Source organism: Rhinoderma darwinii, chromosome 11 (genome assembly GCF_050947455.1).
Source record: "Rhinoderma darwinii isolate aRhiDar2 chromosome 11, aRhiDar2.hap1, whole genome shotgun sequence".
Taxonomy (NCBI): domain Eukaryota; kingdom Metazoa; phylum Chordata; class Amphibia; order Anura; family Rhinodermatidae; genus Rhinoderma; species Rhinoderma darwinii.
Window position 1 is genome coordinate 94329355 of NC_134697.1, and position 25568 is coordinate 94354922.

General features: G+C 41.9%; 1 protein-coding gene across 5 annotated transcripts in view; it reads left to right on the forward strand.

Moving 5' to 3' along the window:
- LOC142663395 (uncharacterized) overlaps window positions 1-25568 on the forward strand; it is a 62383-nt gene that overhangs the window by 17840 nt on the left and 18975 nt on the right. For 4 of the 5 annotated variants that reach the window (XM_075841996.1, XM_075841995.1, XM_075841998.1 and 1 more), the window contains 6 exons: window positions 1336-1459; window positions 5777-5874; window positions 6662-6764; window positions 7711-7808; window positions 8503-8611; window positions 9854-10063. In XM_075841996.1, the coding sequence (XP_075698111.1) occupies window positions 1336-1459; window positions 5777-5874; window positions 6662-6764; window positions 7711-7808; window positions 8503-8611; window positions 9854-10063 (742 nt within the window). Of the gene's footprint in view, window positions 1-1335; window positions 1460-5776; window positions 5875-6661; window positions 6765-7710; window positions 7809-8502; window positions 8612-9853; window positions 11344-25568 lie in introns of all 5 variants that reach the window. The other variant, XM_075841999.1, reaches the window with a different exon arrangement.

A 25568-nucleotide genomic window follows, 5' to 3' on the forward strand; every position in this document is an offset into this window, starting at 1 on the left:
GCGCTACCGGAATGCTGTCCGAGGACACCAGCATTGTAACGCTCCAGACGTTACTGTCTATATATGGACAATGATGTCAGGAGCTTCCCCCGGGCACAGTGCTACTGATTGAGGTATACGTTAAGAATCCTCCGACGTAAAGAAAAAAACACAACTTGACTTAGGCCTTATAGAGAAATGTATCTTCGTTCCTACCATTAAAAAAAAAGGAAATCGTAAAAATATTTCCACTATGTGAGTAGTTAGTATAGTCCGAAAGTATGTATAAGCCGTCTCCAGCCACACGATCCGTATATAAACTTTATGGCTTCATCCTCAAATAAAGGACATCATTGATTATAATACAGATAAAATATATAGGTCATCTATATTTCACCCATATGGAGACAACGTTTCAAAGCTTTGCACAATTTTTATCACGGCCAAAAAAAAAACTGGAGAGAAAAGTGGATTAGGTGAAGCTGTAAACGTAGTTTAGACTTATTTATCAAAGGATTTTTTTTTAAAAATGGTGCAAATTAGTGGCGCAAATGTATGGCTGCTCATAGCAGGCCTAAAAAGAAATTGTAATGACGGGGTAGGGAGACAGACAGGTGAGCCCTAATCTACCCGCCTTTCAGTCCCTGCCTACTTGCAAAGACCCGTCTTAGGCGATGGGGTACAACTGGGCGACGGTCCCTACGCTCAGTAAGTGCACGACAGACAAACAGACAAGGGCACACAGAAGCTAGGGAAACGGGGCAGCTGCCCACGGAGACACCGTGAGCAACGAGAGTAGTGAACGACCCGAGTCAAACCAGGAGTGCACGAGGTACAAAACGCTGAGCAGGAGAGTGGTCAGTAGCCAAGGTCAATAACAAGCAGAGGATCAGTAGTTCAAGCAGCAGCAGCAGAGCCAGGAAACAAGCAGAGCAGAATCACAGGCAAAGGAGGAACAGGAAAGGCAGGTATAAATAGACAGTGGGCGGGAGCTAGCTCCGTCTGGCCAGGCTGTGATAGGCTCTCCAACTCCTAAGCCTGCCATCCTGAGTGGTGGAAGATGGAGTCAGTCTCACAGACATAGGAGCAGGTGCAGACTGTTTACCCACGGGCGTCGACACAGAAGCTGTGTCTGGCAGATCCTTTACAGAAATACAAACAGACCATCTCAAGGTTCAATAGCACAAAATATGCCATTATTAATAAATATGGGCCATTTCGTATTTCACAAACATAGGATAATATTCTGAATCGAATGGAAAAACATCTGACTGCAATAACAATATCTAATAATAGGAAAATCCACCCATGGTTGACCCTTTTTCCCCACTGAATTTGTATATTTGTGTGTGTCAGGTTCCTCTACGGTGTCAGGATGTCACTGTCTATTTCTCCATGGAGGAGTGGGAGTATTTAGAAGGACACAAGGATCAGTATGATGACATCATCATGGAGAATCATCAGACTCTGACATCACCAGGTAAGAGGAGACCTTCCTCGTTGTTAACTAAAAAGTTTTATATATAAAAGCCCAGCTTTAGAGCTCGTTCGGAAGAATAATTTTTACGTCTGGGTGCTGGCCAAGTGTAGAACGGACAGCAACTGGACTGAATATTGACACATTATAGTTAATGGGCCAATTCATATTTCACGGGCCATCCATCCATAATGAAATGCTCTCTATCCACTTTTCACGAATGATACCATAAAATACGCATGAGTAATATCTCACAATCCTCTTTATACTATAAGCAATAGAAAATGCAGTGTTTCTGCGTTCATGCGACCATCCTGGGTTTTTTTAGTGGGTTGGAACAATTGAGGACACTTTTTTATTTAATTTTTTCCATGGACATGAAAAACAGATGGCACACTCATGCCACCTAGATGGAAAATACTGACAAGCTGAAGGCGATAGCAAAAATAAAACAACAACTCATCAATACTGTTGCAAAATGTACCTTTACCTGTTGACTTGTCCACATCTACAGCATGCTTTAGGCCCCATGCTCCCGTTCTGTGATTACGGGCACGGCCGGCTGGGGACAGTCATTGTGTAAGCTCTTGCGAGCAGCGTCCTCACTTCTCTTGTTTGAATTGTAAATTAGTTTTGTCGATATTTAATGTCTGATATTTTCTGTACAACGTACCCCCTGAACTGTAAGGTGCTGCGGAATATGTTGGCACTATATAAATAAAGAATATTATTATTATCTTCATTTGTGGACCGTGCTCTCATAAAGTAAAATTAAAAAATGGGACATGTCCTATTTTGTACGGAAGGTTTTTACGGCACGGGTATCTTCCCGTATCGGATCCTTGTTCTTCTGGACAAGCCTCTTTCTTTCATTCTTTTTTTTTCTTTTCTTTCCTGAAGCCATTAATCAGGTTACTAAACCCATCTCCATGCAAGCGGAAACGCTCCATTTCGAACAAATTTAGCTCTATATTTTAAGAAAATTCCTTTAGTCCTCTTTTTTCGGGCCTTCCCTGGTTACGGAAGCTTCCTCCAGCCATAGATTGGACTTCTGGTCAAACAACCCATTCTGGTGAGAATTGCCATCAACAATGTCTGTCTGTCATCTGAACCCCTAGGCCATGATCAGGGAAATACGTTTTGAACGATTTACTGAAGCTTTATACCAGTTTTTAATTATGTCTACTGTAAAAGTCAAGCTAAGATTCTTCTTCCTCACAGACCTTACGACTGTGGTATTAAATTGATACCCAATTCCACCCACCTCGAGGAAAGGTATATCCACTGTCCATCCGTGAGACCGAAGCTGTCGCAATATATCAAGGAAAAGCCGGAGAGGGGGTTTATACGAAAATCTTCCTCGGCTGGAGCTGGCTTTTTCATTTGTTGAGAAAAAAGTCTGTTCTTTAAGGCCCTGTATTGATTGAGGGCTCAATGAGATCACAATTAAGACTAAATATCCTCTGCCAATAATAAGCTTTTTAATTGACAAGGTTTTCACCAATCTGGATATACGTGGCGCATACAATATAGTCCGATAACGTGAAGGTGATGAGTGGAAGACTGCTGTTATTACCAGAGATGACGCTTCGAGTATTTAGTCGTACCCCGCAGCTTCTGATGACATTCTAGTTTTCCCTCTAAATCTCAACACTCCTCACAAGCTGGAGAAGTGTATTTTTGAAAGAACCAGTTTATCTTTCTGAGGTTTTATAGTTTCAGATCAAGGGCTTCAAATGGATCAAGCAAAATTTTCCGCAGTACTCAAATGGCCTTGTCCCCTAGTACTCAAAGCTATTCAACAATTTCTAGCATTATTATTGGCAAAAAGGGTTTTAATGCAAAAAACTGGACTCCTAAAGCTGACTCCGCTTTTCTCAGCCTTAACAAGCCTTTTCCTCTGCCTCAGTTCCCCATAGACCGGATCTCAACAAAACTTTAATTCTGGAAGTGGATGCGTCATCAGTAGGAGTAGGTGCAATTCTCTCCCAGAAAGGAGATAAAGGTTTTTCTCCAAAGCTTTCTCGACAGCTGAAAAAAAATGATGGCATCGGAGATTGTGAACTCCAGGCCATCAAATAGGCCCTGGAAGAATGGAGACATTTGTTAGAAGGAGCTTGTCATCCCATCACCATTTATACCAGTCCTTTGACTCTGAAGATCAGGATCCTGAACAACAATATATCATTAACCCTAGTCGCATTGTGCCTTTGGCTCCAGCCGAAGTTCAGAATATTCCCCCCGGGAAGACTTTTGTTCCTCCTAACCAAAGAAAGCAAATTCCTTATTGTGGTCTTTCTTCTAAGTTCTCTAGGCATCCTGTTTTACGGAAGATTGAGCCTCTCATCACTTCTGATGGCCTTCTTTGTCCCGGGACATAAATGGTAATGTTGCAGCTTGCTCCACTTGGGCTCAGAAGAATATTTCTCATCAAAGGGCCTGCAGGGTTGCTTCATCCCTTGCCCATCTTCCTGATTCTCCCAGGATTCCTGTCACTATAAAATGTTTACTGATTTACCAAGTTCCTCTGGCTGTACCGTGATCTGGGTCGTAGTTGACGGTTTCTCGAAAAAGGCGCACTTCAATCCACTCCCTGGCCTTCCTACTATTGCTCTCCTGACTGCTCTTTTCATTAAACATATATTTTGCCTGCATGGATTCCCTTGGTATATTGTGTTTTGGTTTATCGTATTTTAAACTTGCTCCACGGTTTTTGGGTTCCTATGTCATTTAAAATCAACCCTGATTCTTACAAGCTCCACATTCTTCAGTCCCTGTGTATATCCTATCCTACACCCAATGCCTTTCATGTATCACTTATCAAACCTCTGCTCCTGAATCACTTCTCCAAGAAAGACTTCTCGTCCACCAGTCTCCTCTTCCTGTCCTGATACTGTATTTGAGGTTAACAAAATCTTGGATGTCTTGAGGTCCAGAGGTAAACTCCTCTACCACATCCATTGCAGCTTTGTCCGCATCATTTGGCATCCACTACGCTCAAGTTTAACTTTTAGGAAGATTTTTTTAGAGCTGTCTCTAGACTTAGACCCTGGGTTTTACAGCTGGTTTCTTCTTGGGTGTCATGTCCGTGGCTGCGGGCCATCAGCGCCACTCTCCCCATGACAGCCGCAGCCACGAGTCGGCAAGTGCTGGCCCCAGTCTCCTTCCTAGGAGACGCCAGCACTCACTTCCACTGACCTCAGCCATATCCCGTAGGGTGGGCGTGCACGCTCGTGCCCGCTCTTAAAGGGGCAGCGCCCGCAGCGGACTTTGATGAAGCATCAGGCCGTGAGTACCCTGGACTACAAGAGGGGTCCAGCCCCCTGCTTCGATGCCTGAGCGTTATTGTTTCCCTAATTTGTCTATGCAATGGTCTCCTAGTGTGTTCCTGTTGCCTGCATTCCGTACTATCCTGGTCGAGTACTGTGCTGAGCCACAGTCATGCCGTGCTGTATACCATGCCTGACCTGCTGCCTAGTCCCAGCCGAGCCTGCCTTGCTACTGTCCGATCTGCCACAGGTACCCTATACTAACTATAGACATTGGCCAGCTGCCATACCGCTAAGGCGGTACGGCCCAGTGGGTCCACAAACCCTATGTGACATTGGGATCTTCCTCTTGTCCTAAATGAGCCTCCTTTTTGAGTCTTTGGAGCAATGTTCTGTAACTAATCTCTCTCCTACTAGCAGTCACAACTGCAAAGAGAATAGTGAACTTCAGGCTTTTGGCCCTACCTGATAAAGTCCTACTTAGACCATCCTTTGTTAATGTTACCAGGTGATATTCCTTCTAGTACTTCTACAGGACAGGTCTTCTCAGGGGAAGTTTCATTGAGGCTCCCGGGATTTGGTTCGCTGTTTTCAGATATATCTGGAGAAGTCAGCTGTATTGAGGAAAGAAGAAAGGGCGTAAGTCCTCCATCTCTTTCTATTTTAAGGACTTAATCTTGATTTCTTACTCCGCGTCAGGATTGGATCCTCCTTCATACTTGAGCTCATTCCACTTGGGCTCTTTGAATTTCATACTCAGAACGCTTCCTCCTAGTAATCGTCAGGTAGATTTGTAGTGCAGCTTCCTGGTCCACTGCCAACATTATATAGCGTACTATAGACTTCATAAGAGATCTTCAGAGGGAGACTTTTGGGAGGCTTTCCCCAGCGGATTCTTCTTGCTACATCCATTTTGGGTCAAATTGGGTCAAAATTTTGTGCAAATTTAAATGCGACTTTTTAACTTGTGTAATATCTACCAAAATCAGCCCTTAAATGAATAATAAATGCGGCCCATTGTGTTTAATCACTGTGTGTATGTCTAATACAGATGAATCCAGTGAGGAAGAAACACCGGAGAGATGTCCCAGTCCTCTATACTCCAAGAATGATCCAGAGGAAAATCAGAATGTCCTGCAGGATCATCAGGTAGATGGAATTACCAAATGCTCAGAGACTGGCTGACAAATTCAAGTCTGGGGGCAAGCACAAGAGATCCCCCTCAACTACCTCATTTTAAATACAGGCTAGAAATCTCACTCCCCCATTACTACATATTATATGCAGGCTAGAGACCACCGCCTCCCCCTTACTATATATTATTTGCATCTCCAGAGAGCATGTCCTTCCCCACCTCCCCCCATTATTTTATTACATATAGAGGCCAGGCTAGAAAAATCCCTGCCACCATTACTATATCTTACATTCATGTTAGTGGCCTCTGTATTCTTTATTTCCCCACACTTTAAAAAAACATTTTTTTAATTACAATAAAAGATTATGAATACCATTCGCACAACACCTTTATCTAATAGTACCCCTTTTTATGGCCCACACAGTAATTACGCCCCTATTGTGATCCCTCAGATACAGATTTAAAGGATTTGGCCCACGAGACACATTTTTAACCTGTCCATAGAATAGGTGATAATTAGATGATCGCTGGAACCCCCACCGATCACAAGAATGAGGGTCTCCCGTATGAATGGGGTGGCGGTCTTGAGTGCGCAGTACCGCTCTATTCAATGTCTAGGGGACTGACTGAGATAGCAGAGTCCATCAATCAGGTATCTCTGTCAGTCCTATAGACTGTGAATGGGGTGGTCGTATTTTGTTATCTTGATAGTTGGTGGATACCATTTTTTATTTTACCTTTTTGAACTTCTCCAACTTTCTTCTTAATTGTTTATCATTTGTTCCATATGTGGTGAATTAGGTCGCAAAAATGACTGATATAAAAGTTGAAGTTATAACAGAAGAGACATATGAGAGTGTAACCCAGTGTAAGGAGGAGCAAATTCCTACAGATCTGAGCACTGGTAAGTGACAACCATTAATGGGAGTTTATTGTCAAAAAATTACATATTTGCAATGCAAAGGATGAAGTCCACTGCAGATCCGCATAGGGGTGAAAATCACTGTCAAAAGAGACATGAGAAATGATGTCGGCATCTAGTCTTTCAGAGTAAAATGTATTCAAGAATATTTTTTAGTTCTTAACTTGTTTATAAAATATTACAGCAAGGCATAGCTAATCTGGTAACATGGGCAAAAACATGGCAGATGAATTTTAATGTTGATAAATGTAAAGTGATGTACCTAGGTAATAATATTAATGTATATACCTTACACTGAATAAATCTGGGGATAAAAGAACAAGAGAAGGACCTGGGTATTCTGATTGCAAGTAAGCTAAGCAGCAGTACTCAGTGTCAAGCAGCAGCTGCAAAAGCAAATAGTATTTTAGGGTGTATTTCTGGAAAACCTTCAATAAAAATTATTGAAACACGAAAACCCACACAAAAACAAGCCCTCCATACATTGACGGAAGAATAAATAAGTTATGGCTCTTGGAATGTGAGAATGAAAAAAAATAACAAAAAATTATTTCATCCTTAAGGCCCAAACAGGCTGGAACCAAAAAGGGTTAAAGATAATATTAGTAGACGGTATAATTTTACAAATAATGCACAAGTATCATTAAAAAATTTCCAGGGAAGTGCTTTAATTTTTTTATTCAGTTTTTTGGCCCTTATTCTACACCAAAGACATTTAATACAATGTTGTCTTTGTCTAAAAACAAACCTCTACTTTAGTAATTCCTAAATCGGGCTACTGGCACCTAGCGGGCTGTTTGACGCTATTTTTTGTAGAGCTCCTTTCATCTTCGTAAATCTGAATGTCTGAGGATCACCGAGAAGTGTCCAGAACTTGACAATCACATATAGACTATGTACTTATTCCATGCACGTGTGTCTTATACAGATGGATCTAGTAACAGAAATTCACCAGAGAGATGTCCAAGTCCATTGTGTTCCCAGGATTATCCAGAGGAAAATCAGAATGTCCCGCAGGATTATCAGGTGGATGGAACGGAGATCTCATCCAATATTATACATATTATATAGTGGTATTGGTCTATGATTGCTACACAAATATATGTATATATTATTTTTATGCTTAGAGAGGTGATATCCGTACTGGAGTTCATTATCTTATTTGTGTAAATATATATGGGTGGAGGCATTTAGTTTTTTTAGTTGGTTATGAATGTTTTTTTGGTTTCCTCTTCTTAAAGAGGACCTGTCACTTGGTGATATAAGTTGAAATGGTTTACTGACCTGAATAGCGCTGGCTCCCTGATCCCAGCACTGGTTTTCTTTTTTGCCTGGATCAGGAGGGGGGGGGGAGGGGTTCCAGTGATATGGCCCACTGTTGTGTTGGCTCCCCCTATGGTAGTTTGCTGTAGTTAGCCAACTGGGTGTTAACTACCCTCAAGCTGCCTCACACTGATTGATCAGCATCAGAGGCAGGGAAGCTAGCGTCACCCCATTGGCGAACTACAGAAAATTTGCATATAAGGAGCCAACACAACAGTGGGCCATATCTCTGGAGTGGGAGGGTCCATGAAAAAAAGAAAAACAGCGCTGGAATCAGGGAGAAAGCGCTATATAGGTCCTTAAACCAGTTCAACTTATATGACCTAGTGACAGGTCCTCTTTAATCTTAAACTGTCCTCATAATTGTACATTATTTGTTCCATATATGGTAAATTAGGTTAAACAATTGTCTGATATCAAAGATGAAGTTATAACAGAAGAAGAGGAGACGTATGCAGGTGTAACCCAGCCGTGTAAGGAGGAAATACCTACACATATTCGCCATGGTGAGTGATAAACAAGCCGATGAGTGAGATATTTCTGCTGCCCTGTCTGAGGGCAGCATAAGAAAGAGACAGGCGCTAATCTCAGTGGTCTGTCTCTTAGTCGGGCCGTAGTTTGGGAGAATTTACCAATCGGCAGCTATAGGGCGGGGCGAGCGTTAATATATTCATATCCTTGGAGTCGCATCACTGGACGCACGCCGCAACTATGAATTGTAAATTAGTATCAGGTGCTGATTTCTGTCTCCCAAACTACGGCACCTGATACTATTTTCTGCTGCCCTCAGAACGGACAGAATAAATATATGACAGATCTGCTAAATGCTGACAAAAGGGACATGTTCTACTTGTTCCGTCTCCAGTAATCTTTTATTTCGTACTCTCCCCCATGTCCGTACCATCTCAGACAAAATCTTCTTAGTGGGGACCTATTCTTCACCTCACATCCTGTCATTGCCTTCTACTTTACCTTAGAGTATTAATACATTATCTGACAATAGACATCTGGCACATTCTATGATTGCTACGCAGCAGTTTACATTTATGGGCGCCTTCATGCAATTTTGTATCAAAGCGTAAGACGTTTTTGGCTAAAAGTCTGACCCAAGCAGAGCCTTAGATACGAATGACAATTTTGGATGTGTCGAGTTAATACATGTCACTTATGCCTATATCAATAAGAACATTAATTCACAAAATCAACTAAATTCTCCACACTCGATGATAGTCAAAGAATTAACAAATGGCCTGATTAAGTGCAGGGGGTAATTAGATGAGCAAAAGAACAGACCCACTTAATGTCACAGATATATCCTCTCTTATTGTAAAGGGGGGGAATATATGAACCAAAATGTATGTCTCATACGCCTGAGGTCATTGGAAGTGATACAGTAGGTGACAGTGAGTCTGTCTACTTGTACCTCCCGAAAAGCTAAGATTCTGGGCTCCAAAATAATCAAGCTTTAGCCCTTAAATTCTAGCCGTGTTAGTTGATTTACATACATCCCTGGCAGTGACAGTTTTAAAGTTGGTAGGTGAAGATTATTTGCTTTACAGTTTTATTATCACGCTGCTTTTTATGTGTAATTGTCGAAATAGAGAACTTCTTATGTTAATGAGTTGAAAACTATATTTTGTAACATGTTTTAGTCATTGTATAGGAAGCTTCATATAGTAACGTTTTCAAATATCAACTTTATTTTGCTTTAACAAAAGGGGAAATAAAGTCTGCTTCTATTTCAACAGATGACCGCACCACAAAGGTCGTGGTAAATCTCAATTCATCTCCAGATTATGAAGTCAAATATCACAATATCACAGAAGATAATCATGTAGAACATACCACAACACTTCTTACCACCGATACACCCTCAGTCCTTCACAGCAGAGATCTATCTACTGACCCCACTAATCACGAGGAACCCTCATCTGGTCAATCACAGATTGTTAAAGAAGGTATAGGGGAGACAGGGGGTAAAATATTTCCATGTATTGAATGTGGTAAAAATTTTACAAAGAAATCCAATCTTTCTATGCACGAAAGAATTCACAGAGACGAGAGGCCATTTTCATGTTCAGAATGTGGGAAAAGTTTTCGCCAGAAATCAGTTCTTTTTAAACATCAAAGAAGACACAGAGGGGAGGAACCATTTTCTTGCCCTGAATGTGACAGAGGTTTTCAACAGAAATCAGATCTCATTGTACATCAAAGAACTCACACGGGGGAGAAACCATTTTCGTGTTCAGAATGTGGAAAATGTTTTATGCAGAAATCCGTTCTTGTTACACATCAGAAAATCCACACAGGGGTGAAGCCTTTTTCATGTTTGGAATGTGGGAAATGTTTTACCCGTAAACAAGATCTTTTTAAACATCAGATAACTCACACAGGGGAGAAACCATTTTCATGTTCAGAATGTGGGAAATGTTTCACTACGAAATCAAATCTTGTTGAACATAAGAAAACTCACACAGGAGTGAAGCCATTTCCATGTCCAGAATGTGGGAAATGTTTTATCCAGAAATCGGATGTTGTTAAACATCAGAAATGTCACACAGGGGAAAAACCATATTCATGTTCTGAATGTGGAAAATGTTTTGCAAGAAAATCGTGTCTTGTTGAACATCAAAGAACTCACACCGGGGAGAAGCCATTTTCATGTCCAGAATGTGGGAAATGTTTTAGCCACAAGTCTGCAGCTGTTAAACATCAGGTGATCCATACAGGGGAAAAACCATTTTCATGTTCGGAGTGTGGGAAATGTTTTACTAAAAAATCACATCTTCTTGAACATTGTATAACTCACACAGGGGAGGAGCCATATTCATGTTCAGAATGTGGAAAAACTTTTAGCCAGAAGTCAAATCTTGTTAAACATCAGAGAACTCACACAAGTGAGAAGCCTTTTTTATGTTCTGACTGTGGGAAAAGCTTCACAAGGAAATCAAGTCTCATTGAACATCTGAGAAGTCACACAGGGGAGAAGCCCTTTTCATGTCCAGAATGTGGAAAATGTTTTAGCCAGAAGTCTGATCTTGTTAAACATCACAGAACTCACACAGGGGAGAAACCATATTCATGTTCAGATTGTGGGAAATATTTTAGACAGAAATCAGTCCTTGTTAATCATCAGTTAACCCACACAGGGGAGAAGCCCTTTTCATGTTCAGAATGTGGGAAAACGTATAGCCATAGAGCAGCCCTTGCTCAGCATAAGAAGCGAAGCCATTTTATTGTTCAGACTGTAGCAAATATTTGACCTCAGATGTAGTGCTCCAGGGAAATTATTTGAATTAAAAAACATTTATAATCCGAATTTTACTTTTTTTATATTTGATTTGCTCACAGACTATTTTTATACCACTGTCTGTGGTATATCCTCCACCAAATTGAACAGTGCAAAGCATATCTGTCATTGGGAACCAAGCTCCCTGCACAACTCCAGATACCATGCCACCATCCACCATATCTGCGTGGCTCCTGGTCCCTTTTTTTTGGATGGGGGTAGCCCACAGATTGCGAAGACCGGTTTCTTTCTGTTCCTTCCTAGCAGTCATCACAGCCCTAGAAACACGCCGTCCCCGTACAGACCCTTCACTCCATACATACCATCTTAACTCTCCGCACACTTAATGCTATTTCCTTTATGGCTTCCCTTGCAGTATCCCGCATTAGTTAGCTACAAGGCCTAACATAACTGTCTTGTTAGTTCTCTTCCTGATCTGACCCCATAACATGGCTCCTGGAAGTACTGATGCCTAGATCTTCCAGGCAGCGCTTCCCAACGTTTGAATTAAACAGGTTTACCCTGGGAAACGGCTAGAGACATACCTCTGGCCCTTAGAGCCTATAAGTGATTACACTTTCCTGCCTCAAATTGTCGCATGCGTTTTTCCCCATAACACCATCCCACTTGTCTCCTTAACCAGTCTTGAATCCCACTGCTTTAAACACCCCCTACGCAAGTGGCTTACTTTCAGCCATACCACACTAACCCGCTTGGTATACTTACCCATACAACACGCCATGAGTAAGGATAAGTGATTTGTCTGAAACGCGTAGGCTCGCTATCTGATGCATCCAACCCTTTTGTATATGGACTTTTTAATATATTTGGAATAAAGTTGGAATATTACTTCCTTTTAAACCCAGCGCTGGATCAAGTTTCTCTTTTTCTGCTTTGATCTTCATTGCGTGCCGCCACGAGGATCCATGCGCTGTCCGGGCTCGGTGAGCTGGAGGATTCCTCCCCCATTTACTTATACCCAGTGATGCTTATATTCAACGAGAACTTTTACTTAAATCCTAATTGTTCAACGAGAAGCTCCACCTGTATACAAGTTAAAAGGGTTGTTCAGGATTAGAAAAACATGTCTGTTTTCCTCCAGATCAGTGCCACATCTGTCCATGGGTTGTGTCTGGTATTGCAGCTAAGCTCCATTGAAGTGAATAGAGCTGAGCTGCAATACCGCACAAAACTTGTGGGCAGGTGTGGCACTGTTTTGGGAAAAAGCAACCATGTTTTTCTAATCCTAGGCAATCCCTTTAAGATGATGAAAAGGAAAAGTGATCCAGCGCTGATGTTGATTTAAAAGGGAAGTGAGAGTCCCATGTTTATTAGACAAATATAAGTAAAACTGAAAAGGGAGACGCAGTCCCAAAGTGCAAGTAGTCAGGGTGTATGCCTGAGCCTACGCGTTTCGAACGCGATCTGCGTTCTTAATCATGGCAAGAAAGATTGCCATGATTAAGAACGCAGATCGCGTTCGAAACGCGTAGGCTCAGGCATACACCCTGACTACTTGCACTTTGGGACTGCGTCTCCCTTTTCAGTTTTACTTATATTTGTCTAATAAACATGGGACTCTCACTTCCCTTTTAAATCAACATCAGCGCTGGATCACTTTTCCTTTTCATCATTGTTTCACACCGCGGGCCGTCGCGGGAATCCGATGGACGCTGTTGGAGACGCAGACCGGTGAGCTGGAGGTTCTCTCCCTGTTTCTAATCCCTTTAAGCTAATTGTCAGCACAATAGAAAGTCAAGTTAACACTGCAGTAAAGGGTTAGGTACTTTCAGTATGTACCTTCTAAAGTTTCTTAAAGGGGTTTTCCACCTTTTGACAACTGATTATCTATCCACCGGATAGGTCATCAGTATATCATCAGTGCGGGTCTGACACCCGGACCCCGCACTGTGGCCTGCGGGCACCGGATGTAATGCTATGGACCGAGCTCGGAAGCAGTTGGCTCCGTACATCGCATAGCGGCCGTGCTGCAGGTCTGCTCCTATTTACTTGAGTACTGCAGCTCGGCCACTATTCCATGGCCGGAGCCAACTACTTCTGCCATGTAAGTCCGGTGCACGGAGGAACCATACCAGCTGATCTGTGTGGGGTCTGGATGTCAGACCCTCCACAGACCATGTACTGATGACCTATCCGGTGGATAGGCCATCAGTTGTCAGAAGGTGGAAAACCTCTTTAGCTATAGTAACTGAGTTTATTTCTCCAAATTAATTCTAACCTATAACATCGATGATGAAATGATAAAAACACCAAATAAAGTTAAAATCTATCTTTGAAAATACATAAAAATTAATCTTCTAAAATGTTTAAGTACGACATTAGAGAAAAGTAGTCACACACTACAACCGGACATGTACATGGGAAACGCTCCATAAGGGAGAGGCTAGCAAGGTTAAACAATACATTAAAAAAAATAGGTCATTTTTAAATGACAAAGTGTAGGGATACCCTAATGTATAGTTGTTTTTTTTACTGTTTAGACATTATTTACTAAAAATGATTGATATTAAAAAATATTTGCATTATTTTTTAACTTGTTTTTAACCCATTCTCTGCAGTCAATTTCAATTTTTTTCCTCCCCGCCTTCCAAAAACACTTTTAGTTTTTCGTCAACATAGCCGTATGAGGGCTTGTTTTTTGAGGGACGAGTTGCAGTTTTTCATTGTATAATTTAAAGTACCATATAATATATTGGAAAACTGAAAAGGGCAAAAAGCGGCGATTCCACCATTGTTTTTTGGGTCTAGTTTTTGCGGCGTTCGTCCTGCGGTAAAAATGGGATGTTACCTTTATTCTATGATACAATTACGATGATACCAAATTTATTTACACTCTTCAATATTAAAATTGCAACACCCAGAAGGACGAGCCGTAAGGTTACACAAATCGAGGAAGTAGCAGGTGTCGCTAAGATCTGCAAATAATCACATTTTCAAGCACCTCACTCCAATCTGTGGCATGTGGGGGGCATAAAAGCCAGATTGTAAACTTGTTACATTGTATTTATGTTTTGTATTTCATCTTTCGGTCATCCATCATCTTTTGCTACCGCTTTCTTCCGGTCTTAATTTTGATTGTATCCCTGATGTCGTCATTTACATCAGTTGTGGTCATTGCAATTTATTGCATTTTTTTTTCTTTTTTTTTCTTTTGATCTCCTCCCCCTTATCCAATTGTGTATTTAAAGAGGCTCTGTCACAAGATTTTCAAACCCCTATCTCCTATTGCAGCAGATCGGCGCTGCAATGTAGATTACAGTAACGTTTTGTTTTTTTTTTAAAACGAGCATATTTGGCCAAGTTATGAGCATTTTTATATTTATGCAAATGTGGCTTTCTTAAGTACAACTGGGCGTGTATTATGTGTGTTAGTTACATCTGGGCGTTTTTACTTGTTTTACTAGCTGGGCGTTGTGAATGGAAGTGTATGATGCTGACGAATCAGCAGAATCAACTGTAGCCTCTGTCGCCTGGTGCCGATGTGTCCTCGCTCGTCCGACACGATGCAGGACCTGGGGCAGGAAGTGACATCACAGCGTGATCTCTCGAGAACACGCTCTGTGTCTGCACTGCCAGAAGCTGGGTGTTAACGAAGAGAAGTGGATGATGCTGATTCGTCAGCATCATACACTCCTAGTCACAACGCCCAGCTAGTAAAACAAGTAAAAACGCCCAGATGTTACACACACAATACACGCCCAGTTGTACATAACTTTAAACACGCCCAGTTGTACTTAAGAAAGGCTCATTTGCATAAATATAAAAATGGTCATAACTTGGCCAAAAATGCTCGTTTTAAAAAAAAAAACCGTTACTGTAATCTACATTGCAGCGCCGATCTGCTGCAATACGAGATAGGGGTTTGAAAATCTGGTGACAGAGCCTCTTTAAGATGTCTGTTTTGTTATGTTTTTACCTATTTTTGGCCTGATGAAGAAATGCATTGCCCTTCTTTGCAAAGTAAATTCACCCATTATTATTACTCTGCCGATCCTTCCTTTGAGTAGCGCTTTCCTATATCCATTTTCATATATTTTTTTCAAAAATATATACCTTTTTAAATTATTTCTCGCGGCACAATACAATTGATGCCGGCATCTGGATATTGAAAGCTGCAACCTTGTTTTACTACTGCCTACATCTCTAAGTTGTACCTGCCAGTACAAACGACCTTAGGTGGGTGCAATAACTTACCATCACTACGAATTACCTTACCTATCAGGTTTATCTTGCACCATGTGACACTGTGTACGGTTTTTTTCTTCCCAGACTTCACAAGGGAACGTCACACCGGTCCTACTCCCAGAATTATAGTGTGGGGTGGCATAATGTACAGTAGTTGGACCTCTCTAAACTTCATTTCAGGTACACTAACAGCTTGGCAATCCATTGATTTGGTAGTGGAACCAGTGGTACGGCCATTTCTCCAAAGTGTCCTAGAAGCCGTTTTTCAACAGGACAACGCCAGGCCGCATGTTGCTTGTGCTACTCTGTGCAGTCCACGGGACCTAAACGTGGTACCATGGCCTGCGTCTCCGGACTTGTCAACCATTGAGCACATCTGGGATGTCATTGGTCGGCAATTGCAAAGGAAGCTGCCAGCAGCCAATCTTGACATTCCTCAGACAACCATTAATAACCTCATTGATAGCTGCCAAGGCGTGGAAGTACATGGATCTCTGCATGTGGCGCTCATACTCCATACAGAATAAATGAAGATTTTTGGAATATTTGAAACAGCTGATTTCAATGATTAAGAGGTGTGTTATCATCCAGCTATAGTTTGGAAAAATTAATGGGCTCCATTATAATGCAGAGCCCATTCTTTTCTCCAAATTAACTACCATTGGGATCCTGTTTCACAAGTGCCTGATGTTTCAAACATTAAAGACCAGCCCAAGAGGTCTAAAGTTTTTTCAGCAACAAGGCTAAGCAACAAGGCTGAATTGGACTGCTTGGTATCTACGTCCATGAAGTCAACAATACGCCTCTTGTTATCCCCACCATGACAACAGGGGACGAAACTCACTTGGTCCTTATGTATGCGAGAGGGTAGCCAAACAATTTGCCAAAATAAGGGTATAAATCTTTAAGTCGGAGTTCAAGAGGGCTATGGGCCTATAACTAGCACAACCTTGGGGGTCTTTACCCGTTTTAGGGATAAGGGTAATGTGAGAGTAAAGCATAGTATGAGGGATGGGCGAACTTCTAGGAAGGAGTTTAACAATGAAAGGAACCAGGGTTGAAACTCCACTTGATACTTTTTCTAATAAAAATGTAAACAATCTTTCAGTCAGATTATCAGATAAAGATAGCCTCCATTAATTCAGAAAAAGTAATATTAAAGTCACTGCCAACAATCCAAGCCGCTGGTGGCAAGGCCCACAAACGAGAAAAAAAATAAACATGTGAGCAAGGAGAGTTGGGATACATTGGGGACATAAATATTACATAAGACAAGGGGTTGGCTATGGTTTATATAGCGACCCTGAGGATCCGTATGTGAGGTAACAATTGTAATCCGACACGTACATCAAAGTAAAATAGCCGTAGGAAAATGGGGGTGAGCAAATCGAAAGCTGCCTGGTTGGTCGCGGTGGATCTCCAGAAAAAAATGACATCAGCTGGAATGGCTCTTAGTTCACATTAAAGCAGGGCCTTTGGAATTTAGGCCTTTGAAATTGAAGGTGACAGACTAGAAGAAGCTATACAGCAAATGTCCCACTCGCCCAATCCAAAATTGAGGAGAAGTTTATAGTTATTCCATAAGGAATAACTATAAAAGGCATAGTCCACCAGACTGTGGAGTGCAGGGAGCAAATACCTATGAAAGGAGAGGGGAGACACAAACAATACAAACTGATAAAAAGCAACAAAAGAAAAAACAACAAGGAAACTATTATATCTCCCAGACCTGCGGCAGAAACGGGAACGTCCATCATTCCGCAGAAGTGTAGGCCGGAATAGTCCCAGAGAATAGCGGAGCGCCCATCTTTGTGGGCGAAAAGGGAATCATGTATTCGTCTCTCTGTGTAGTCAGTAAGGGGCGCAGATGGCCCTTGCTGGAGCATAAGCCAAGATAAGTACGTAAACAATTGAATAGGTGCACCATCAAAGTCAAAATTCCTGAGACCCCGGGCCTAAGCCATGGAGAAAGGCGAGGACACAGCAGATTACATCCCTAGGTTGCAGCAAAGATCCCTATGCGCTCTATCCAATTTAATTTTGTGAGAGACCAGTTCACCCAGGATGAGAATTAAAGAAGTCTCAAGAGTGACATAGAGATCTTCATCTCCAGCAGCTTCAGCGAGGCCCCTATTCTGAAGGTTGTTCTCCTCCCCCTATTATCCAGGTCTTCCAAGTGATGTTGCATGTCAGATGGTTTGAGACCCCACCGTAGTCTGTAGTTGGAAAATATAAGACCGAGGGGTGTCATAGTCTTATTCCAGGGTTTCAACTCTTGATGTAATGTGCTGGAGGTCATGCCAGAGATCACTTCTGATTCCAACCGGGGGAGGTGTGGGGGCAGGGCCTTCCATGTCTGAGTCCAACTAAGTAGCTTAAAGAGGCTCTGTCACCACATTATACATGGCCTATCTTGTACATGATGTGATCGGCGCTGTAATGTAGATTACAGCAGTGTTTTTTATTTAGAAATACGATCATTTTTGACGAAGTTATGACCTATTTTAGCTTTATGCTAATGAGTTTCTTAATGGACAACTGGGCGTGTTTTACTTTTTGGCCAAGTGAGCGTTGTGGAGAGAAGTGTATGACGCTGACCAATCAGTGACTAATCAGTGATCAATCAGCGTCATACACTTCTCTCCATTCATTTACACTGCAGATTGCGATATAGCTATATCACTATGTGCAGCCACTTAAACACACTATAACGTTACTGCAGTGTCCTGACAGTGAATATACATTACCTCCAGCCAGGACGTGAGGTCTATTCACAATCCTGACACGTCGCTAACGTTTCTGTGAGATTTACATCAAGGCAAACGTAATCTCGTTTTAAATTACATTTTACAGCGTAATCTCGCAAGATTACGCTTGGCTTGTTGTAAATCTCACAGAAACGTTAGCGAAGTGTCAGGATTGTGAATACACATCACGTCCTGGCTGGAGGTAATGTATATTCGTTGTCAGGACACTGCAGTAACGTTAGTGTGTGTTTATGTGGCTGCACATAGTGATATAGGTATATCGCTATGTGCTGTGTAAATGAATGGAGAGAAGTGTATGACGCTGATTGGTCACTGATTGGTCAGCGTCATACACTCCTCTGTACAACGCCCACTTGCTCAAAAAGTAAAACACGCCCAGATGTCCAGTGAGAAACTCATTAGCATAAATCTAATATAGGTCATAACTCCGTCAAAAATGATCGTTTCTCTAAATAAAAAAACACTGCTGTAATCTACATTACAACGCTGATCACATCATGTACAAGATAGGGCACTTATAATGTGGTGACAGGGCTTCTTTAAGGGTCTCCATGTTTAGCAAATGGGCACAGGGAGGGGGTAGCATTGGCAGAGAGACTGGCACACCACACATGCTAAATTGCATGAGAAAACCTAATTGTTTATTTTTTTTTTACATTTACTTACCAGAAAAACCTGACTTTAACTGTAAAGGCCCTTTTACATGGGCCAATGATTGGGCGAACGTGTGCTATTATGATCGCTTGTTCCTAATTATTGGCCCACCTAAACATGGCTGCAATTGGCCTACAACTAGCAAACACTCATTTGTCTACTGATTGGATCTATTATGCAGCTTAAAAAATTATAATTTGTTGACAGCACATCATTCCGGAATGTGCTGTTGACTAGTTACAACGATGGTATTAATGATAGTTTGTCCCCATTCTCACGATCATTGTATATGAAGCAAAAGCGCCGATCGACATGCTGTTATCGTTGATTGGTACTTTTTACTGGAAAAAAGATCTGCCCTGTAGAAGCCCCCTTGAGCCTGGGGACCCGACCTTAGGGTATATTCACACGGTGCGGTTTTGACGCATTTTTTGCCATGCCGCCACAGGGCTACTGCTCTATCGAGCGGCATCGAAGTTACCTTTGATCCAGTCCATCTAACCCCTAATAGCAACCGTGGCATCGAAGTTGTTTCAGAGGGAGGGGCTTCCTGTATCACCCCATTAGCACCTCCGTGACATGATTGCGGGGTGCCGATGGATTACATGGCAGCCGGGGGGGGGGGGGGGGCGCTAACTAATACCTCCACGTCTGCCTTCAGTGTATGCCTATAAGGCCTCCCACACACGAGTGTGTTTTGTGCATGATATACGGTCTGCGTTTCCCGGATCGAACGCACTGCAGGGAGCCGGGCTCCTAGCATCATAGTTATGTACGACGCTAGGAGTCCCTGACTCGCTGTGGAAAACTCCCATACTGTAATCATGATTTCAGTACGGGACAGTAGTTCCGCAGGGAGGCAGTGGCAACTAGTGTCATAGATAACTATGATGCTAGGAGCCCGGCTCCCTGCAGTGCGTTCGATCCAGGAAATACGGCCGACATACATTGCGGTTTTCTCTTCATCCTGCCTTTCAAAAAAAAAAAAAAACTCAAAAAAGTGATCAAAACGTTGTATGTACACCAAAATGGTTCCAATAAAAATTACATAAAACAAGCCCTCATACAGCTAGGTCAGCAGAAAAATGAAAAACGATGGCTCTTAGAATATGGTGAAACAAAATACAATACTACAAAAGTAGTAAAGCATTAAAAATAACGGTATAAACTTGGTATGGCTGTAATCGTAACGACCCAAAAGAATAAAGTTAACGGTATTTATACCACATGGTAACTGTGTAAGTCTAATATGCAAAAAAGAAAAGTGAAATTAGTTATTTTTCCATTACCCCCCCCCCCAAAAAAAATATTTGATAAAAGTTAATGAATAAATTATATATACCCCAAAATATAACCTGCGTGAGGATCTGCAGCAGATAAGGCCTGATTTACACGAGCGTGTGCGTTTTGCGCACGCAAAAATCGCAGCGTTTTGCGCGCGCAAAAGGCACTTGACAGCTCCGTGTGTCATCCGTGTATGATGCGCGGCTGCCATCATAGAGATGAGGCCAGTCGACGTCCGTCACTGTCCAGGGTGCTGAAAGAGCTAACTGATCGGCAGTAACTCTTTCAGCACCCTCGACAGTGAATGCCGATCACAATATACACCAATCTGTGAATAAAAAAAAGACGTTCATACTTACCATGAACTTCCTGCTTCCTCCAGTCCGGTCTCCCGGCCGTTGCCTTGGTGACGCGTCCCTCTCTTGTCATCCGGCCCCACCTCCCAGGATGACGCGGCAGTCCAAGTGACCGCTGCAGCCTGTGATTGGCTGCAGCCTGTGCTTGGCCTGTGATTGGCTGCAGCTGTCACTTGGACTGAATTGTCATCCCGGGAGGTCAGACTGGAGGAAGAACCCGGGAGTTATCGGTAAGTCAGAACTTCTGTTTTTTTTTACACGTACATGTATATTGTGATCGGAAGTCACTGTCCATGGTGCTGAACCAGTTTAACTCTTTCAGCACCGTGGACTGTGACTGTCTCCCGACGTCGCGTAACGTAAATTTTTTTGCCGGGTTCGGTCAAAACGAGTTCGGCCGAACCCGGTGAAGTTCGGTGCGCTCATCTCTAATTTGACACTCCGTTTGGATGTTTGTAAACAGAAAAGCACGTGGTGCTTTTCTGTTAACATTCATCCTTTTGACAGCTCTTGCGCGAATCACGCAGTTCGCACGGAAGTGCTTCCGTGCGGCATGCGTGGTTTTCACGCACCCATTGACTTCAATGGGTGCGTGATGCGCGAAAAATGCACGATTATAGAACATGTCGTGAGTTTTACGCAACGCACTCGCGCTGCGCAAAATTCACGCATCGTCTGCACTGCCCCGTGAAAAGCACGCGCGTCGCACGCGTGTATATTACGCTCGTGTAAATGAGGCCTAAAACTGCAAATCTGCGACAGAAATCCAATGATCAGAAAAAACAAGGCTGGAATCACACCAGGAGTGGATCCAAAAAGAAGGAAACACTGGTGCTTCTGGGTTTTGTATCCGCTCCTGTGTTTGCCTCAAAAAATTGCATAAAAAATTTTTCCACAAAAAACTGCCTGAGTGATTCCAGCCTTACATGCATAATACAGAGCTCAGCACATATACATTTCAGATGAGTGTAAGGCTCTGTTCACATCTTGGTTTTCTGGCACGTCGGAGGTATACCCTGGGAGAATGTATGTGACTGTATGGCAGACCGTGGCATTCGTCGGCCATTGACTCCCAGTATGAAACAAAGTATACCACGCGCTATCATTTTTTACGTGGGAAAGTTGCAAAAGGATCCTAAACTATTGGCCTTTTTACGCCATCCTTGCGACGAGTGGGCGTGGCTTCACAAAAGGGGCAGGTCAGAGCAGCCCGACAACTTTATTATAATATACGCCAGAAAACATTTGCAAATTATAGTGGAAATCTACGCCAGCTCCTAGATTTCTCTCTGATGCGTGGTAAGACAAAGGCCCGTGCTCGGCCCCATATATAGCCCCACTTATTGGACTACCCACCAAAGCCCATTTCCCCCTTCGAACAATTAAAAATGATGCTCACCTCAACCTCTTTTCTTGTCCCCTCAGCATGACGTGGCTCATACAATTTATTGACGCCGGGCAGCGTCAGGACGTTGTATGTGACTCGGCACTGATGACGTCGACGTCAGTTCTGAGTTGCATATAAGGTGTCAGGACCTTGTATGAGCGGTCGCACGCTGATAGGAGCCGAAGGGAGAGATGAGAAGCGGCTAGGTGAGTCTGATTACTTTTTATTTTATGTTCGGTGGGGATGGATGGCGCCACATGGCCAGCGGGGAGGTGCGACAGATTTATCGAGAGGGGTGCGCCTCTAAGGTCTCATGCACACGACCGTATCCGCAAATACTGACCGTAAATACGGTTCCGTATTGCTTTATAGTCGTCAGCAAATCATCAGCAACGTACCCATTTCTGCTGAATGGTATCCGCAAATACGGTCCGCAGTGCATCCGTTTATACGGATCCGCAAAAAAAGAGGCCTGGTTAAAAAAAGGAAATCCCCTTTGTGTCGCTTAGCAACACTTCTGTATTTGCGGACGCATCTCCGTAGCCATCCGCAATTTTGGCTTCCCCCATAGACTTCTATTGCGGACCAAAAACGGACATGTTCCATAATTCCCGGCACAGTTCTGGGGTACGGACACTCATCCGTAGCGATACAGAAAGGTGTCCACGTTCAATAGAAGCGAATGGGTCCGTTTTTGCGGACCGCAAAAATGGAGGTCTTTTACGGTCGTGTGCATGGGGCCTAAATCTGCCCCAAGGTCTTGCGGTAGTAAAATACAAACTACAAAGCGGCCGCACATACACATAGCACCGCTACAAGTACACACCACACAACTCTATTGCATATAAATTACACAGCAGCTGAGCTACATGCAGACATACAAATTGTATTTGCTGCCGATACAGGTCACAGTTTACAACACATTGGGAATGAGTACATGCTGCTACTAGAGCACCACAACCCTGTGCCTGACTGGTCACATGACCATGACATAAGCAAGACGTGACTGATCACATGACCATGACATAAGCAAGACGTGACTGATCACATGACGGTGACATCATCAAAGGTCCTATTCACACCAGGATGTAACATCTGCTGATAAGTAGTGATCAGGGTATGTGCGATCTGTATACATTGTTATGTCCTGGGATCATTGTTTATAATAGTGTGTGTGTGTGTGTGTGTATATATATATATATATATATATATATATATATATATATATAGTGTGTGTGTGTATTTTATATCTATAGTGTGTATAATGTTAGTATTTTGTATATCCGCATCTATAGACATGTAATATGGGCGTGTATATTGTATACAGTGTGTGCATATATATATATATATATATATATATATATATATATATAGTGCAAAAAGAAAAAATATTTTCCAAAACATACCAGGCACTCTTTGGGATAAGAATAATTTTGTATACATTTTTATTAAATTCCATATAAAAATATATTTTAAAGATTTTTCATATATAAATATATCTCTTTCCTCTTTTATCCATAATACAAAGATTTTTTATAGGAAAAGAAAAGGGTTTGAGAAAACACATTTGTTTCAAACTAGATGTACATAATTTAAAAAAATGTCTCCTGGCCAGGATACCAACACAGACTTTTATAACATTACTTCCATTAATGTATCCCCCCCTAAACACAATGACATGTCATGATGAGATATCTAGGTAATAGGTGTTCTATACATAAGCCATAATCAGACCCATATAAGAGATTAGCTATAAGAACCGGTTCTGGAGATTTTTTATCCAGACACCATTGGTCTCCGTTCACACTTGCGCTTTTTTCTTTTTACTCCTTCTTTTCTAATTTTGATCCGAAACCAACAGAGACAGTTCCTCTTGTGTGATAGCAATGCAATTGTATATAAGGAGTTAAATATTCATCTTTAAATCTTCCTATACTCGGGGGCAGCCGAGATTTCACCCAAAGGTGAGCAAATTTAAGCAATCAGGATACCAACTCAGACTTTTATAACATTACTTCCATTACTGTATCCCCCTCTAAACACAATGACATGTCATGATGAGATATCTAGGTAATAGGTGTTCTATACACAAGCCATAATCAGACCCATACAAGAAATTAGCTATAAGAACCGGTTCTAAAGATTTTTTATCCAGACACCATTGGTCTCCGTCAAAATTTGGCACTATAAAGATGCCAGACTTTACTGAACTCGCGAAATGGCTCTGAGGAAATCCCGGTTCGGGTTGAAACATGTCAGCTGATCAATTAGTCTACACCTGGCAGGTAGTGACGTCAACCTTGCCTCGTCTTGCAGTCTCCAGTGTTGCCAGAAAAAACCAACGTGGATACCAGCATATTACGATACCGACTCTCCAATGAGGAGTGTGTTCCATTGCTATAATTTGCTCACCTTGGGTGAAACCTCGGCTGCCCCCAAGTATAGGAAGATCCAAGCTATTCAACATAAGGATTGACCGTGGATGGAGTGGATATAAGGAGAACCTTCCATGTGGGAATTGTGATCTGCCAATGATGAGATTGAAGGGGTGAAAAACCCGATTGATATATTTCTAAAAATCTGCCTTAACTCTACAATTGCTCCAGGAGGAGGAACATAGTGAAAAAGAGTGAACTTTCAGTCCACCTTGAGTTGCGAGATCAACATAAAGATGAGTATTCAACTCTTTATCTATATTTGCATGGCTATTATATAAGAGGAACTGCTCCTGTTGGTTTCGGACCAAAATTCTAAATGAAGGAGGAAAAAGCAAAAAATGCAAGTGTGAACTGAGACCAATGGTGTCTGAATAAAAATTTAACGTGGATACCAGCATAGCAGGATTCCGACTCTTAAATGTAGGAGCGTGCTCCATTGCTTAAATTTGCTCACCTTTGGGTGAAATCTCGGCTGCCCCCGAGTATAGCAAGATTTAAAGATGAATATTTAACTCCTTATATACAATTGCATTGCTATCATACAAGAGGAACTGTCTCTGTTGGTTTCGGATCAAAATTAGAAAAGGAGTAAAAAGAAAAAAGCGCAAGTGTGAACGGAGACCAATGGTGTCTGGATAAAAAATCTCCAGAACCGGTTCTTATAGCTAATCTCTTATATGGGTCTGATTATGGCTTATGTATAGAACACCTATTACCTAGATATCTCATCATGACATGTCATTGTGTTTAGAGGGGGATAAATTAATGGAAGTAATGTTATAAAAGTCTGTGTTGGTATCCTGGCCAGGAGACATTTTTTTAAATTATGTACATCTAGTTTGAAACAAATGTGTTTTCTCAAACCCTTTTCTTTTCCTATAAAAAATCTTTGTATTATGGATAAAAGAGGAAAGAGATATATTTATATATGAAAAATCTTTAAAATATATTTTTATATGGAATTTAATAAAAATGTATACAAAATTATTCTTATCCCAAAGAGTGCCTGGTATGTTTTGGAAAATATTTTTTGTTGTTTTCTTTTTGAATTATTGCTCTCCGAAACGGCACCGTGCTATAT